Source organism: Dendropsophus ebraccatus, chromosome 9 (genome assembly GCF_027789765.1).
Source record: "Dendropsophus ebraccatus isolate aDenEbr1 chromosome 9, aDenEbr1.pat, whole genome shotgun sequence".
NCBI lineage: Eukaryota > Metazoa > Chordata > Amphibia > Anura > Hylidae > Dendropsophus > Dendropsophus ebraccatus.
In genome coordinates this window covers 21,733,831-21,751,142 of record NC_091462.1, presented here as the reverse complement: position 1 = coordinate 21,751,142, position 17,312 = coordinate 21,733,831, and the positions used below count along the sequence as shown (strand labels likewise).

The 17,312-nt window shown below is 46.6% G+C and overlaps 1 protein-coding gene across 1 annotated transcript in view; it reads left to right on the top strand.

Annotated features, from left to right (window-relative positions):
• Window positions 1-17,312, top strand: part of CACNB4 (calcium voltage-gated channel auxiliary subunit beta 4) — a 120,173-nt gene that overhangs the window by 62,947 nt on the left and 39,914 nt on the right. The window contains exon 4 of the mRNA XM_069984853.1: window positions 12,938-13,057. Within this exon, the coding sequence (XP_069840954.1) occupies window positions 12,938-13,057 (120 nt within the window). The remainder of the gene's footprint in view (window positions 1-12,937; window positions 13,058-17,312) is intronic.

Below are 17,312 nucleotides of genomic sequence, written 5' to 3'. Positions count from 1 at the left end.
TGGCTTCAGTTTTATGAGAATTAATTTTAAATCCAGAGAGAGTTCCATCATCAGATATCAGGGAGTGAAGGTTAGGGAGAGATACCAAGGGATTAGTAAGGGTAAGTAGGATGTCATCAGCAAAAAGAGACAGTTTAAATTCTCTGTCCCTAACCATCACTCCCCGGACGTCAGGTGAAAGACGTATCTTAGCGGCCAGGGGTTCAATGCTGAGGATGAACAAAAGCGGAGACAAGGGGCACCCCTGCCTAGTTCCATTGCGTATATGGATCAACCCTGAGGTAGCATTCGGCAAACGTACTCGCGCAGAAGGGGCGGAATATAGGGCCCTAACTGTCTGCAGAAAAGGCCCCGAAATACCATAAGCTTCTAAAGAAGCAAATAAAAAGGGCCAGCCAAGCCTATCAAAGGCCTTTTCTGCATCCAGGCTTAGGAGTAATCCTTGTGAGTCAGTCCTATTAAGGATGTCAACAAGGTCCACTGTGCGCCGAGTATTATCCCCTGCCTGACGGTTTGGTACAAAGCCGACCTGGTCAGCATGAATAAGGGTTGGCAGGAGTGCTCCCAGTCTGGTCGCTAGTATTTGAAATCTGTGTTTAACAATGAAATCGGCCTATAACTAGCAGGGTCGGACGGATCCTTCACTGGTTTTGGTATCACTGTAATAAAGGAGTCTAGCATTGAAGGCGGTATGGGGTCCCTGTTTCCCAGAAAAGAGTTAAAGAGGGAAGATAAGTGAGGTAGCAAGATTCCAGAGAAAGTTTTATAATAAATATACGGAAGGCCATCTGGGCCAGGTGATTTCCCGGACGGTAGGTCGTCAATGATGTCCGCTATCTCCTCCACTGCGATGGGCGCATTAAGTGTAGCCAGGTCATTAGGGGAGAGTTTGGGTAAGCGACAGTCCGCTAAATAGGACTGTAGGACGTGTTCCCTCTATAGTGGGTCAGTGGGGAGCGTGTCAGGGAGGGAGTAAAGGGAAGCATAATAATCAGAGAAAGCTGAGGCTATTCGGGCGGGGTCATAATGTAAATTGCCCAGTCTATCTTTTATCATAAATGGAGACTGCTGGACCGCACGATGTTTCAATTGAGAGGCCAACAAGGTATGAGCCTTATTAGCTTTATCATAGTACTTGTGTTTAGTGTATGATAGTAAGCGAGTCTCCCTAGATATAGCCTCATCTTTCAGGGAGTTACGGGTAGCTACAATTTCCCTAAGAAGCGGAATAGTGGGGTGTCGGGCCATAAGAGCTTCTTTTTGTCTCAGTTGCAACGAGAGGGTGGCAACTCGGGCCTGAGTGTCTTTTTTGAGTCGAGAGGAAAGAGCAATACAGTTCCCACGGAAAACCGCTTTATGTGCTTCCCATAAGGTAGCAGTGGCAGTGACACTACCCGTATTCAGTTGGAAATATTCCCGTAAGCCGGCCGCCAGTGCTTCTCTATGGGGAAGGTGCTTGAGGAGTGTGTCATTTAGGCGCCAATGGCAGACCCTGTGGTTATTGGGGGACAGTAATACGTCCAGGGATACTGGTGCGTGATCCGACCACGTAATGGAGTGGATCTCTGATCGCATGGTGGAATGTAGGCCAAGCACATTCCCCAAGAAAAGATCTATACGGGTATGTGTGGAGCGTGGGTGAGAGTAGAAGGTATATGTTTTCTCCATAGGGTGGCACGTGCGCCATAAGTCGAACAGACGGTGTTGTCTAATAAGCCTTCGAAAGGCTGAGCCAAATTTCTAGGGGGCAGGCGACCTGCTACGGTATGCCTATCCCATGTTTTTGAGGGCGACAAGTTAAAGTCTCCGCCCATCAGTATCAGGGACGGGGGGAGGCGGGAGAGTTTAGCAAGGACCTTTCTGAGGAAGTGCAGCTGCTTTTCATTGGGAGAGTATATATTACAAAGGATAACCCGAATCCCCTGCAGTCTACCCGACAGGATAATGTAGCGCCCCTGGGTATCAATTTCACTAGAGTCGACCTGAAGTGGACAAGAAGCTCCCACCATTATGGCAACACCCGCCCACTTTTTATCCCTCGGAGCTGAATACACGGTGGGGAACTTACGGAATGCGAACTTGAAAGAGCCCGATCCATCATGATGCGTTTCTTGTATGAATGCTATATCTGTGTGCAGCTGAGTCAGCTCACGCAATAGAAGCCTCCTCTTAAGATCCAAATTCAGACCTTTCACATTGAGGCTAACTAATCGCACCATGATGGGTCAGGTAGATGAGCCAGACAACATAAATATACCTGAAATCTGCTACGCAGAAATGAAGTGTGGGAGGACAGGAGTCCCAGCGAGCTCCCATCCATCGTGGGTAACAGCAAGGGGCAGTGAGGAATGGGAGGCCGGCTAGGTTGCAGGCAGCATCAGGGCACCAGGACAAATGTGGTCTAAGTATCTGCGAGTAATAACAAAACATTAGGAGGGGAGACAACAAGTAAAGACAAGACAAAACATCTACAGGAGACAGAACAACAACTATAACAAGGCATTTACATATGTTATACCAGGGGAGGTACCCGCCCGCCCCTAGTGACTGCTGAGGTCGGTCAATTGAAGGGAATACACATCCACAGGCGGTCACACCGTGTGCAACCACCAAAAGGAGGAATCGAGGTAACAACAGCAGAAAAAAGGGGAAAAGTGCCAGAAGTAGAGAGAGCAGTACTAGAACTTGCACAAAGAAGGGTTTAGAAAACACTACAAACCAGACACAGGTTAGTGAGTAACTAAGGAAAACCATCAGTAGCAATACAAAGCTCTCATGCTGCTTCAAAGTACAAGAAATGTCGCGGTGTTATGTAGCACGAGCCAAACCTACTACAGGGGTCAGTAGGGAATACAAAAAGGGGTCCCAGTCTACACATCTCGAACACGACGGTTGCCGCCAGAAGATCTACGGTGGGCAGGTGAGGACCCTTGAGCTGGGCGTTTTCTGCGTGGCAGAACCTGGGTCCACGCCGGAGGAGGTGGTGATGGTGGGGGAGTCAGCTCCCAAGGTTGAAGCTGTGGAGTGTCAATGCCTAGGGTTTCGCAGAACATATGCAGGTCATCCGTAACCCGCATAGTGGCAGATTTTCCATCTCTCCGTGCAGTAAGACTAAATGGGAAGCCCCACCTATAAGGTATATTCTGTTCACGCAGAATCTGTAGGAGAGGATGCAGTTTTCTCCGCTTTTGTAGCGTCACCCATGAGAGATCGGGCAGAATCTGTAGGGGTGCCCCATCAAAGTCAATGTCTCGCTTAGCACGAGCTTTAGCCATGATGGACTCTTTCAGGGTGTAGTCCGTGACACAACAAATTATGTCTCTTGGCAGGGCAGAGGCTTCTCTGGGGCGCAGCGCCCTGTGGGCTATGTCTAATTTAACTTTGTGGCCCTGTGGGGCATCTAGAATCTGATTAAAGATAGCTTCCACCGTATCATGCAGGTTAGTGTCACGGGTAGCTTCCGGGAGCCCCCTTATCCGGATATTATGCCTGCGGCCCCGGTTGTCAATGTCCTCTAGGTGCCGTTGATAATCACATATGGCCAAGTGCTGTGTAGAAATGGTAGAATGCAGTTGCTGTATATATGAACGGGTATGGTCATGGTCATCTTCTACAGTCTCTATGCGAGTTTGCATGGACCTTAGTTCCTGGTGCATTGTGGCTATTTCAGATTTACAGGCCTCTCGGACCTCTGAGATAAGGGATTTAAAGTCCTCTTTGGTGGGGATGTTTTGGAGAAGGCGAGACCATCTATCATCTCCGACATTGTCCCCCTCAGACATGGTTGATTGGGATGACCACCAGTCCCCTGGGTCATCCCCAGTATGTCCCCTATCAGCAGCCTGGCGATGCTGGGCCTGTTCGTGCATGGGCGGGCCACGAGAAAGGCCGACAGACTTATCTGAGCGAGAGGGCCCCTTGAATGTACTCACTCTTTGTGGCTTCGGCTGTGGAGGGTCTGTGTACTTAGCGCTCATGGAGCGTGCCGACCGGTCCGTCTCCTGTGCCGTTGTGTGGGCTGACGGCGAACCTACCCCTTCACACACACCGCCGTCTTCCCCCTCAGCCTGGTGGCTCGGTCGGAACGGAGTGGTAGCCGGCCGTAGTGTACTCGTCAGAGCAGCAGGCGGGGGGGGGGGGGGGTCCGGGGAGATGCTGGGAGTGTACCTCGGAGGAGCGGGGCTTGCACGGGAGAAAGGTGCAGCACCTCCACGAGTGGGGATCCCGGGTCCGACGCTCTGCGCGTCCGCCTCGTGGATGCCGGCGCCATGTTGGCTTCTTCCCGCTGTGACGCCGCACTCAGGAACGAGTCCAGGGGACCGGTCAGCGGGACATTCGGTGGTCCAGCCTTGACGGAGGACTTCTGGGATTTCTTTAGACCCATGTCAGGTAGGTTCGGCATAGGTTAGTCGTGCAAAAACCGCAGCTTTGTGGCAGCAAGGAGCGGAGCTCAGGATCAAGCGGCTGCTCCCATCGGCTTCTGGTCACGCCCCCCGTCTGAGGTCATCTTAATGTGGTGCGATGGTCCACACTGTTTCATCAAATGATATGCTGAGAACCTTTTTTTTCTATAGCAAGTGGAACTGTCAGCAAAAAAAAATAGTGTAAATAAGACCATGGCTAGGTGGGGCTAGTTATCATGGTTCTAGGCATAACATTTTCATTTCAATAGTCCTCTTCATCCATAAGAGATATAAGCCTTTTTGTTGTCTTGCAAATAAGGCCCAGTGGACGTTCCCTTATTTGCATAATAACAAAAAGGCTTATACAATTCGATGGAGAGGACTATTGAAACAAATTAGTTATACCTAAAATCCTGATGACTAACCCTTTCTAATCGTTGGCTTACTTGTACCTCTAATTTTCCGATGTAAGGCTCCGTTCACAGAGTAAAACTGGCGGAATTCCGCCAGCCTCCGTGTCATACTGGGAGTCTATGGGAGGCTCGCCCGCCTCCTCTCTCCGCGCTGAAGAATTGAAATGTCCATTCTTCAGCGCGGAGAGAGGAGGCAAGCGAGCCTCCCATAGACTCCCAGTATGACTCGGAGACTGGCAGGATTCCGCGGCGGAGAATTCCACAGCGGAATTCTGCCAGTTTTACTCTGTGTGAACGGAGCCTAAGGTCCACTTTAAAGGAGAAGTCTGTCGAATTTTTTTTTTTTTAAGTATTGTATTGCCTCCCAAAAGTTTTACAAATCAGCAATATACACTTATTACGGGAAATGCTTATAAAGTGCTTTTTTCCCTGCACTTACTACTACATCAAGGCTTCACTTTCCGGATAAAATGGTGATGTCATGACCCGACTCCCAGAGCTGTGCTGGCTGTGGCTGCTGGAGAGGATGATGGCAGAGGGATGCTCAGTGTCCCTTCAGTGCCCTGTGTCCCTCAGTGTCCCCCTGCCATCATCGTCTCCTGCAGCCACAGCCCGCACAGCTCTGGGAGTCGGGTCGTGACATCACGATGTTATCCAGGAAGTGAAGCCTTGATACAGTAGTAAGTGCAGGGAAAAAAAGCACACTATAAGTATTTCCCGTAATAAGTGTTTATTGGGGATTTGTATAACTTTTGGTGGCCAATGCTATACTTTAATAACATTTTTCACTGGACTTCTCCTTTAATTATTAGTTTCATTTTTGAAATCTTGCAGTTTTTATTCCGGCCACAAAGCCTAATAATAAGTTGATTTTCCCTGTTCTGTAGAGAGAACTTTTCAGCAGTCTTTCAGCAGCAGTGTATTGACTATTATTTCATGCAGTTGCTGTAAAGCATATTGATGCCTCCCTTATAATGTACAAAAAAAAGGAAAAAAAAAATCACCAGGAAATGGAAACAAATGTGAAAAAGAAAACAGGTTTCAGTGTTTGTCATCTAGAAAAAAAAACTAGGTGACACATTCCCTTTAAACATAACAACAGTACTGGGCAATGTGCCCGATGTCACTTATGACTTCACATAATTATATTAACAACACCATGGAGAGCAGCAGTGTAATGTAACCGATATAAGGGAACACAATGGGGGTGACCCGAGCAATCAATGAGACCCTCACGTCAATGATGTAATAAATGCCTTGTAAACAGATTGTAAGGGACGGTCTTTGTGAAATAATCATTTTACGCATTTAGGCTGTTACATTCTTGGATGTAAAATTTTATGCTTCTTGTTGTTCTTTTGTTGCTAAAAGAATCATAAACATGAGATAAGCTATGGAGAATTGTGTGTGCAGTCCTAGCGTAATGTTATGAATTATGTGCATAGAGGCACTTCAGATGATACACTCACCATTTATTAAAGGGGTGCTCCGGAGACTAAAATGTATGTGTAATACATTGTTTTATTTAAAGTGACTCTGTACCCACAGTCTGTCCCCCCCCCCCCCCCCCAAACCACTTGTACCTTCGGATAGCTGCTTTTAATCCAAGATCTGTCCTGGGGTCCGTTCGGCAGGTGATGCAGTTATTGTCCTAAAAAACTACTTTTAAACTTGCAGCCCTGTGTCAAACTGCCGTGGCCTAGAGTATCTGTGCCCTAACCTTGCACCACCCCTCCGTCCCTCCTCCCCACCCTCCTCATCATTAGGAATGCCCCAGGCAGGATTTTTCCTATTCCTCTGCAGTGAACACTGCACAGGTGCCTTAATGATCCAGCCCGTGTGCCGTGTTCACACAGCTGATGAATAGGAGAATACCTGCCTGGGGCATTCCTAATGATGAAGAAGGCGGGGAGGAGAGACAGAAAGGTTGTGCCAGCCTAATGCATACACAGTCTAGGCCACGGCCGTTTGGCACAGGGCTGCAAGTTTAAAAGTTGTTTTTTAGGACAATAACTGCATCACCTGCCGAGTGGACCCCAGGACAGATCTTGGATTAAAAGCAGCTATCTGAAGGTATAAGCGGTTTTGGGGGGGGGGGGGCAGATTGTGGGTACAGAGTCGCTTTAACATGCTTAATAACTTTTAAAATTAGTTACTTTGTAATATAACTTTATAAAAAAACAAACAAAAAAAAAAATAGTTTTCATGTACATATATACTTCAGTTTACGGACAGCAGTGAAGGGCAGCATGGCCCCTCTGCTGCCACCAACATTTGTTTAGGATACTGCAGGACTATCTCAGCCATGCAGTTCCCAATCCCATACTCTGCTCTAGCGCTATACAGAGCAAGGTCCCATTCCCCCGTGTACTTAGTATTCCAATATAGAGGACCCAGAAGGGGGGGATTGTGCCCTGTATACGGCAGCTTCTGCTTACCACGCATACATAGCAATGATGTTGGGAAGCCTCTCCCCCCATTCTCTTTGATTGAGTAAGAGATCTTCATTTAATTATTTTATCCCTTTTTTCTTATGTTCGTTTGTATTGGGTGCCCTTCACACTTCTGTGGCCATTTTTATGGTGAAGAAACACTGGGGAGGTTTTCTGACCATTTCAGACTGTCTCCTGACCGTAAATGTGGAAGACAAAAATACATACTTACCTGCTAATGTCTTAAAAAAGTGATTTACAGGGTGGGGAGCCATTACCTCCTGGCCCTGTCAAAACACAGCACTGCATTTAAAAGTATGTGCTTCTGATTAGGAGCCAGTGTCACCACCTGACAGCACTTTGCTTATGTTTATCTCTTGCTGCTCATCTTTCTTTTGTAACTAAGTAAGCACTCTAGTATGTTACATTGTAAATTAATAAATTAGCCCTTTGCTCTAGATGTACCCATTAACCTTTTAGAGGGGAAGTATTGCTTTATTGGTATGTTGGTGTGCAGTGCTTGGTGTATGGAGTCTATGCAGTCTATGCAGTAAAGGCCACACTCCTGTGTATGTGACACATATAAATAGTCTCTTCATTTTTCTTGACCATGATCGTTGACTATTTCACTGCATAGAGTAAAAATTGGGAATTGAAGAAATGAAGATGTTATACAGTAGGGCATTTGGTCTCTGTTTTATCGAGATCGCGGGTGTCAAACTTTAGCTTTTGCTGTCCAGGCAGTCTTGTAACAGCCGGAGGGCCTGAGTTTGACACCCACAATCTAGGTAAACTCATCTATACAGATGGGTCACTTCTCTTACTGGGGATGTTTTCTAGCTTGGCTATTTAAATTCCCAGTCATGTTCACAGGCTTCCTCTACCGCTACATTAGGTTATTTTTTTTGGATCACTGACCGATAATTGAAAACTACTCTGAGGATATCCTTGTCCATGCCAGGGATACACTCTACAAGATACAGAGCAGTATACCTGAGTATGGTACTGATCCTAGCAGGACAAAGCTGCAACTTGCCTACGTATCCTGCTGTAACACACTGCTTTTCTAAAAGGTTTCAGGAAGTCTGCTTCACCCAGCGCAGGGACCTGGGGCCTCGAACTACCCCATAGGTCAGGTATCCCAACACTGTAGGGCATTAGGCAGTCAGATACAGGAGTATGAGTTTCTTCTTCTCTTAACTACGCTGTCCCGGCAGAGTACACAGCTACATTGGACCTGGCCCTCAAGATGATCCTCTACCTCTTGCCTGCACCTGCAGTTACTGAAGCCTTATTGTTGTATTGCACTGAAGAACTTAAGTAAACGGACATTATTCTGGTTAAGCTACTGGACTTTTGCACCTACACACCAGGTTACACTTGGGTTATCCAAACCTGCGGAAGCAGTGCCTGTCTGATCGGGGGTGGGTACCAACGCCACTCCAGGCTACCATGACAAGTACCCAAGAGACCCTTACCCACCTAGCAGCCACAACAGCGCCAATGCTACCCCAGCCAACAGCACCCCATACTGCTTCGCTGCAGTCTACTAAAATAAATTCTGTATCCTGGGCTATTTTTCTCTACAAAGATGCCAGAAACTGCGATAGAGACTCCATCTATAATGTGAACAGAACTTAAAAGAGGCACTGTAACCCAAAAAAGTTTTGATTGGTCGTGGTCTGAGTTGAGACCCCAGCCGATCTGACATATTAAAAAGTAGGTTTTTTTTGTGATAAGTGAACTTCAAAAAGTGTAAAGTGCAACAGCAACCTGCAAGTGCCAGGACTTACCATGTATATTCCTCCTGTTGTACACATGATAAAAAAACTGCTCTGCTGTAAAAAGTGTACCTGTCTCTTATATAAACTTTTGACATGTTCTAGGGAGCATTCAGTCCCTGACCGATCAATAAAATGAGCGGGAAGACGACTGCACAGCAACACACTCTTCTCCCCACTCTGTGTGTACGTGACTAAAAGAGCCCCACAGACTTGCTTTGGGAGTCCGCCCAGGTCACATGACACAAAGTCGGAAGTGAACAATCTAATAGCACACTTCTGCCAACTCGTTGCGATCAGTCAATGTCTGAAGCCCTTCTGCTGTCTGGGCAACATGCAAACAAAGGTCCCCTCGCGGCATTTTTAAACAGCTCTGTTACCATCACCATATTACCAAAATAATATCCAATATCTTAATATTACTCCATAAGGAAGGTCACATTCTGCCTCCTATATTCCATATAGATACTGCGATATAGTTACATAGATAGTAAGGTCGAAAAAAGAGTCCATCAAGTTCAACCTACTGTATAACCCTACTGTGTTGATCCAGAGGAAGGCAAAAACCCTTATGAGGCAGATGACAACTGCCCCGTCACAGGGAGAAAATTCCTCCCCGACTCCAATGGCAATCATAATAATCCCTGGATCAGCGTCCTATTACATTGTAATTGTAATATAATATTTATTGAGAAAAGCATGCAGGCCTCCCTTAAACTTAGTTAAGTGCCACCTCCCCTTAGTCTATGTGCAGTTCTCGGGACCATCCACAAGCTTATGCACATATGATATATACCTGTATAATATTTGTCTGTGTTTTCTTTCTGCCCTAAATCACTACATTTCCTCAGTGGACAGTGTCACCTAGGCGGAGTTTCATGACACTTGGCCCCTCCCCCAGCTGAGAGTTGGGGCACAACTCATGTGAAGCCCCGCTTAATTGACACTCTCACTTGCTTAAATGAAGCGAGGGGTGGGGGTGGGGGTGGGGGTGACAGTATCACGTTAATGAATCAGCCATTGCAATATCATGTGGCAGAGAGTTCCATGGTCTCACTGCTCTTACAGTAAAGAATCCTCATCTGTGCTGGTGGTAAAACCTTCTTTCCTCTAGACACAGAGGATGCCCTCTTGTCATGGTTACAGGCCTAGGTATAAAAAGATCACTAGAAAGATCTCTGTACTGTCCATTCATATATTTGTACATTGTGATCTGATCGCCCCTATTATACACGATCCCCATTTGTTTGCATAATAACCTGTATACAAAATAAATGAAGCGTAGCAATGGACCTGCTGACAAGTCCCCTTTAATTCTGTGCAATGCGAGCCAGTTCTGGAAGTCCCGGGGAGACTTGAGATGACACACATACAGCGGCTTGACTGCAATATTCTGCTGTAACTATAGTGATTGAATAATGCAGCACAAGCAACACCTCGACTCTCTGAAATCACAGCAACACAGCTCAACTGCTCTATGGAAGTTACTGCTAGCACTCTGTTTGGCCGCACGTTCACAACAATTTTTTATTGTTTTCTACGGAGCCATAATAGTGCCGCCATAGAGGTGCATAGGGCCTATGATCTGACAGACATATATGGAAGTTAAAGGGGAATTCTGTCAATTTAAAAAAACGGCAGGGGCAGGAGGGTACATAATAACCAAGCACTACTTACCTCTACCTGTGCCTGTGAAGCACCACCTCACCTTCTCGCGGACTCCCGCCGGAAGGCATTTTCCCTCAAGTTGTGACGACGTTACGACTCGGGGGGAAAATGCCTGACCTGGCTGATGGACTGGCCGCTCAGCCAATCAGTGACTGCAGCAGTGTCCCACCCCACTCACTGACTGGCTGAGTGAGCTGTGACGTCCAGTGATCTGGTGCTGGACAGGCCCAGGGACAGGTGAGTAGTGGTGGTCATGTTCTCTTCCTGCCACTGCTTTTTAAAAAAAAAACATTATAGTGCCGGACTTCTCCTTTAAATAGTAGCATGCTCAATTTCATGTCGTATTACAGAAGCATTGCATTTTCAACATACGGCACATGTTGGGCACCATACCAGAGCTGCAGGAAACTATATGTGACACCGTATAGCCTCCTGCATAAGACTTAAAAGGGTATTCTCCCCAAGAGCTAAGAAAATAAAATGCTCCCAAACCTAGCTGTCCTTACTCACCAAGTCTCCCTGAGTATTTTGAGCCGTCTCCTGTTTTTCTAGCTGCTTCCGTTCCATAGTTACACGTTTTTTAAAAAGCCAATTTATATCCAACATGGCGCCGGACAGAAAACTACAGTTGAGTTGAGGCAGCGACATAGCAGAGTTGAGTTGAGGGGGGTTGCGGGTGAGCACAGGGGTGGGTCACTGCACTGTGCACTGGATGGGAGGTGGAGTTGGCTGCACTGTGGACTTGACAGGGGAGGGTTGCGGGTGAGTGGGGGGACGGGCTGGCCACACTGTGCACTGGACGGGGGCGGGAGGGCCGGCCACACTTTGAACTTGATCGGGGGTGGGTGAGCGGGGGGATCCGGCCGCACTGTGGACTTGACCGGGGGGGCAGGGGCAGCGCGGGTGAGAACGGGGGGGGGGGGTGTCAGGGTAAGGCAGGGAGGGCCACGGGTGAGAATTTGGAGGGGGGCAGTGTTACGGGCCACACAGTGTCAGAGGGAGACAATGATCAGCAGCTGTCACTGTCTCAGTGTCCTCCCGTCACTTCAGTGAACCGGCAGAGGACACGTGATCCCGACATGGAGAGTGGGGGCCAGGAGCAGGGAGTGGTGTCGGGTTGGACTGAGATTTGATGATTTTATGTGTTTGGTGGGGGTGAATGCACCTAGATTACAGCAAAACTGTGCAGAATCTGTAATACATTGATATTGGAAAGATGGAAAGCTATGGGTGGGCAACGTATTAATGCAAAAAATTTTGGGGGAAATACCCCTTTAACCTTGTGTATGAAGCCTTTTTATATTGAACCTGATATTATGGATCTCTTAAAGGGGTAAAGATATCTTGAAAAGAGTAAAGACAGTGTACAATAGGGCTTCTTAACCTAAATCAGGAGATATAATTCTTATAGCAGTCTGCCACTCCAGCGCTGAGATATAAGCTTTGAAAGTTTTATGCAAATTAGAAGATCAAAGCGATGGGACGTTCCAATGGGCGTCAGAAACCTGACAATGTCCGGACCCTTCTCTCCTAAATAACCCCCCTATGCCCACAAGTAAACACCCACTCTGTTAAGAATGCATAAAACCTTTAAAGCCTATATCCCAGTGCTCAGACAATGGATTGAAATAAGAGTTATATCCCCAGATTCATGGTAAGAAGTCCTGACTTTATTTTAGTCAGCAAAAAGCTGCTGTCAGGTCCACTTTAAGGGGTTACAAAAGAAATAATCCAGTGAATAAAATAGTTTTCATATCAACTGGTGTCAGAAAGCTTTACAGATTTGTAAATTACTTCTGTGCAAAAATCTCAAGCCTTCCAGTACTTATCAGCTGCTGTATGTCCTGCAGGAAGCATTTTATTCTTTCCAATCTGACACAGTGCTCTCTGCTGCCACCTCTGTCCATGTCAGGAACTGTCCAGAGCAGGAGAGCTTTTCTATAGGGATTTGCTCCTGCTCTGGACAGTTCCTGACATGGACAGAGGTGGCAGCATAGAGCACTGTGTCACACTGGAAAGAATACACCACTTCCTGCAGGACATACAGCAGCTGATAAGTACTGGAAGACTGACGTTTTTTTTCAATAGAAGTAAATTACAAATCTATATAACTTTCTGATAACAATTGATTTGCAAAAAATCTTTTAGTCGGAGTACCCCTTGAACATAAATGAACTGCTTATATTTATATTACTACTTTGCATTGCCTCTTGACCTGATTTCTGTTCTGTCTCTCCCAGGGATCAGCAGATTCTTACACTAGCAGACCATCCGATTCTGATGTCTCTCTGGAAGAAGACAGAGAAGCAATACGCCAAGAGAGAGAACAGCAAGCTGCAGTACAACTTGAGAGAGCTAAAGTAAGATGTGTCCCGAGAGGCCAAACACCCAGAAATGCTATAGAAGACATACTGCACTAGAAGATGTCATACTTCATATACCTACTGATGGCGCTGCACAGATACTGAAACCTATAAGATAGAACTAGCTATTTGTCTGATCAGTGTAAACACCATGTGATCAGCTTAAAGTGACTGTACCACCAGGCCCAGGCTGAAGCACTGGAGGCGGCTGACCCACCCTTAGTGGGAGGAAACCCCCGCCCCTCTATGATAGGGTTCCATTGATTCTAATGGAGTCACGTCATGGAGTGGCTGGAGTTTCTTCCCACTAAGGGTGGGTCGGCCGCCTCCAGTGCTTCTGCCTGGGCCTGGTGGTACATTCAATTTAAAGGGTTTATCCAGCGCTACAAAAACATGGCTACTTTTCCCCCTCTCTTGTCTACAGATTGGGTGGGGTTTCAAACTCTGTTTAACTGAAGTAAATAAAGCTTAATTGCAGACCACACCTGAACTGGAGACAAGAGAGGGGGAAAAGTAGCCATGTTTTTGTAGCGCTGGATAACCCCTTTAATATCAGGCTACATCTAACTAAAGGCTGTGCAAAGTGGACAATCCCTTTAAGAATACATACATTACATTACTTATCCTGTACTGATTCCAAGTTACATCCTGTATTATACTCCAGAGCTGCACTCACTATTCTGCTGGTAGAGTTACTGTGTACATACATTACATGACTTATCCTGTACTGATCCCTAGTGACATCCTGTATTATACTCCAGAGGTGAACTCACTATTCTGCTGGTGGGGTCACTGTGTACATACATTACTGATCCTGTACTGATCCTGAGTTACATCCTGTATTATACTCCAGAGGTGAACTCACTATTCTGCTGGTGGGGTCACTGTGTACATACATTACTGATCCTGTACTGATCCTGAGTTACATCCTGTATTATACTCCAGAGCTGCACTCACTATTCTGCTGGTGTGGTCAATGTACATACATTACATTACTGATCCTGTACTGATAATAAGTTACCTCCTGTATTATACTCCACAGCTGCACTCACTATTCTGCTGGTTAGGTCACTGAGTACATACATTACAATACTGATCCTGTACTGATACTAAGTTACATTCTGTATTATAATCCAGAGCTGCACTCACTATTCTGCTGGTGGGGTCACTGTGTACACACATTACATTACTGATCCTGTACTGATCCTGAGTTACATCCTGTATTATACTCCGGAGCTGCACTCACTATTCTGCTGGTGAGGCCACTGTGTACATACATTTCTGATCCTGAATAACACCCTGTATTATACTGCAGAGCTGCACTCACTATTCTGCTGGTGGGGTCACTGTGTACATACATTACATTACTTATCTTGTACTGATTCTAAGTTACATCCTGTATTTCTTTTATTAAATTTTAAACATAACAATAAGTACAGAAATAACACACCATATCTGACCAGAACTAAACAGTAAACAGAAAAATGACAAAAACAGAATGAAACCATAACATAAAGCACCGGTCCATCCCCACACTCATTCTTCCACACAAACAACCCATATACCTATATACAATATATACACCCATATACCTATATACAATATATACACAATATAAACTATTTAGCTAAACTATATACACTACTATATACAAACCTATATATACACTACTATATACTATACACCTATAAACACACCTATATACACTACTATATACACACCTATATACAATACACCACTATATACTATACACCTATATAAATAACTAAATGTGAACCCCCTGGCCCAGTTGCATTGTGCACAACCTAATACCACAGACACAATTCTATACAAACCAACACCAACTAAACAAGACATCATTACACAAATAAACTTAAACTAAACAAGACACAATACAAAATAATAACCTACAACTAAACTACACATATAATATTTTTTTTAATAATTTTTTTTTTTTTTTTTTTTTTTTTTTTTTTTTTTTTGGCCCTGAGCTGGTCCCGCATCCCATGCCCCCAGTACATGATCACGGACGTCCATGAACCAGCCCAGGATTTTATATATATATATATATATAAAAGTCCCAACAAAGTCCCACAGAAGCCCCCTCCCCCCTTTTACCCACCACCCAACCTATCACTAAACCCGAACCCCAGGGGCAAACACAACACATATAATATATACAGTATATACAATTTATACAAACATACAAAGACAATCACAATACACAAACTTTTGAAAAAAACAAAAAAAACAATGGGTGCCGCCATCATGGGTGTTTGAGTTAGACGGCTTTCTTTTTCCCACTATCCTTTGCATCCTGCCCGCCACCTTCCTCATCTGATGATGGTTTACCCCTCTTTAGTGAAACAGATGTATCCATGTCCCCTTTATTTACAATTTCCTCGTCCCCCGACTCTGGGCAGATCCTCCCCCCAAAGGAAATACGTTCCCCAGGGAGAGAGGATTCGACGTCCCCTGCAGGCCCTTCCGTCATCGCACCAACCGTAACCTCACCCTGTGCCTCCTGCACCTCTGAGGAGGAAATATCTTGGAGGGTTTGGAACCGGTTTGAGAGACCAATCAGAGGGAGGATGGTTGTACCTTCCTTTGGCATCTGGGGGGTGGGAGAAGATCTTACATCTCCCTTTTTCTTATTCTTTTTAGTACCCCGCTTGTGCTCCACCCATCTCCCACTATCCTCATCCGCGCTCTCACCATGGGAGGACAGTGGAGAGATGGCAGCTTCTTCTTTCCGAATCCTCCAAATCTCCTCATCCAAATCACTGTCCCTCACAGCCTCAGCAGTAAGATTGGCCTCAGGGATGAGGTCAGAGGTCACCACAGTTGCGCGAGGCTCCTGAGACTCCCCCATCTCCCTCTCCCCTTGGCGCTTATCCCGACGCCTCAGTTGGGCTGGCGTCTTTTGCTTACTTTTCTTCCCTGGCTCTTTTACTCCTTCACCTCCGTCAGCTGCCCCCCCAGTAGATTCCTCCTCACGACCTTTCTCCACCGGGGTAACAACTGCGTTGGCAAAGGAACGAGGGCAGCGACTGAATGGGTGACCTAAGTCACCACACAGGTGACACCTAATCTCCGCACAGGATGCAGCGAGATGGCCTATTTCCCCACACAATGAGCACTTCATCACTGTGCACCTAGCACTGAAATGTGTGGGGTCACCGCACCTGTGACAGAGCTTCGGCTGACCCTGGTAGAAGACCTGGATTCGATCCCTTCCTAGGAAGGTGGCAGATGGTATGTGGGTAACGGTGTTTCCTGAATATCTAAGTTTGACCATAAAGGTCCAAGCCCCTGACCAGATGCCATATTCGTCCCTGTTCTTTTTTGGGACTTCCACCACCTCTCCATACCGGCCAAGCCACGTCATGATGTCAATACAAGAGAGTGATTCGTTACGGGTTAAAACGGTCACTCTCTTGACGTTATTTTGGCGAGACACCGCCTGAATGGCAAAGTCTCGCCAGCCGGGCTCATCCTTTACCAGCTCATAGTTCGACCAAAAAAGCTCAAGCCCCTCCGGCCGAACAAAGCTGATATCGAATTCAGGGGTACCAAAGGGATGTATCAAGGCAAAGATGTCGGCTGCCTTGAAGCTCATCCTCAGGAGGAGCTCAACAACTTTAGATCTTGGGGGACATGTATCACTGCCTCTCCACCTCAGACGGACCACATTCCTTCGGAAACCGCCCGGCCCGGCTGTTGGGAGAGACCACACAGTTTCCTTACCCCTTTCCTCTCGGAAGGCTGCAAGGCCATGCCTTTCTATCAAGAAAGACAGATCAACCTCCCTACCCTCTACATTGATTGTTCTCTCCCCTCTCTTTAAGGCCTGCAGGACACGTCGATGCAAGTCACCATCCCCAGGGCCCGAGGACGAGGAAAGCACCCCACTTCCCCCAGCGGCAACATTTGCATAGCTGCGTACAGGTGCTGCAGCCGCTGGGGGTGCAACTGGACCAGGCCCTATGCTCCCACCACTAGTCTGTGCCCCTTCACCACCCTCCTCCACATAATCCATACCCACACCAATACCACCTGTCACACTGCCCCGACCACCCTCCAAAGCCCCAGACAGATTCCTCCCCACATTCACTCCTCCCTTCCCCCCAACATTAATTCCCCCATTCACACTGGGTGGACCGGTGTGTTCTGGGACAGAGAAAGATTTTGTACCATCAGCGTCATTGGGTACCAGGACCGGAGCCACCTCCACAGGACAGGCCACTGGTCC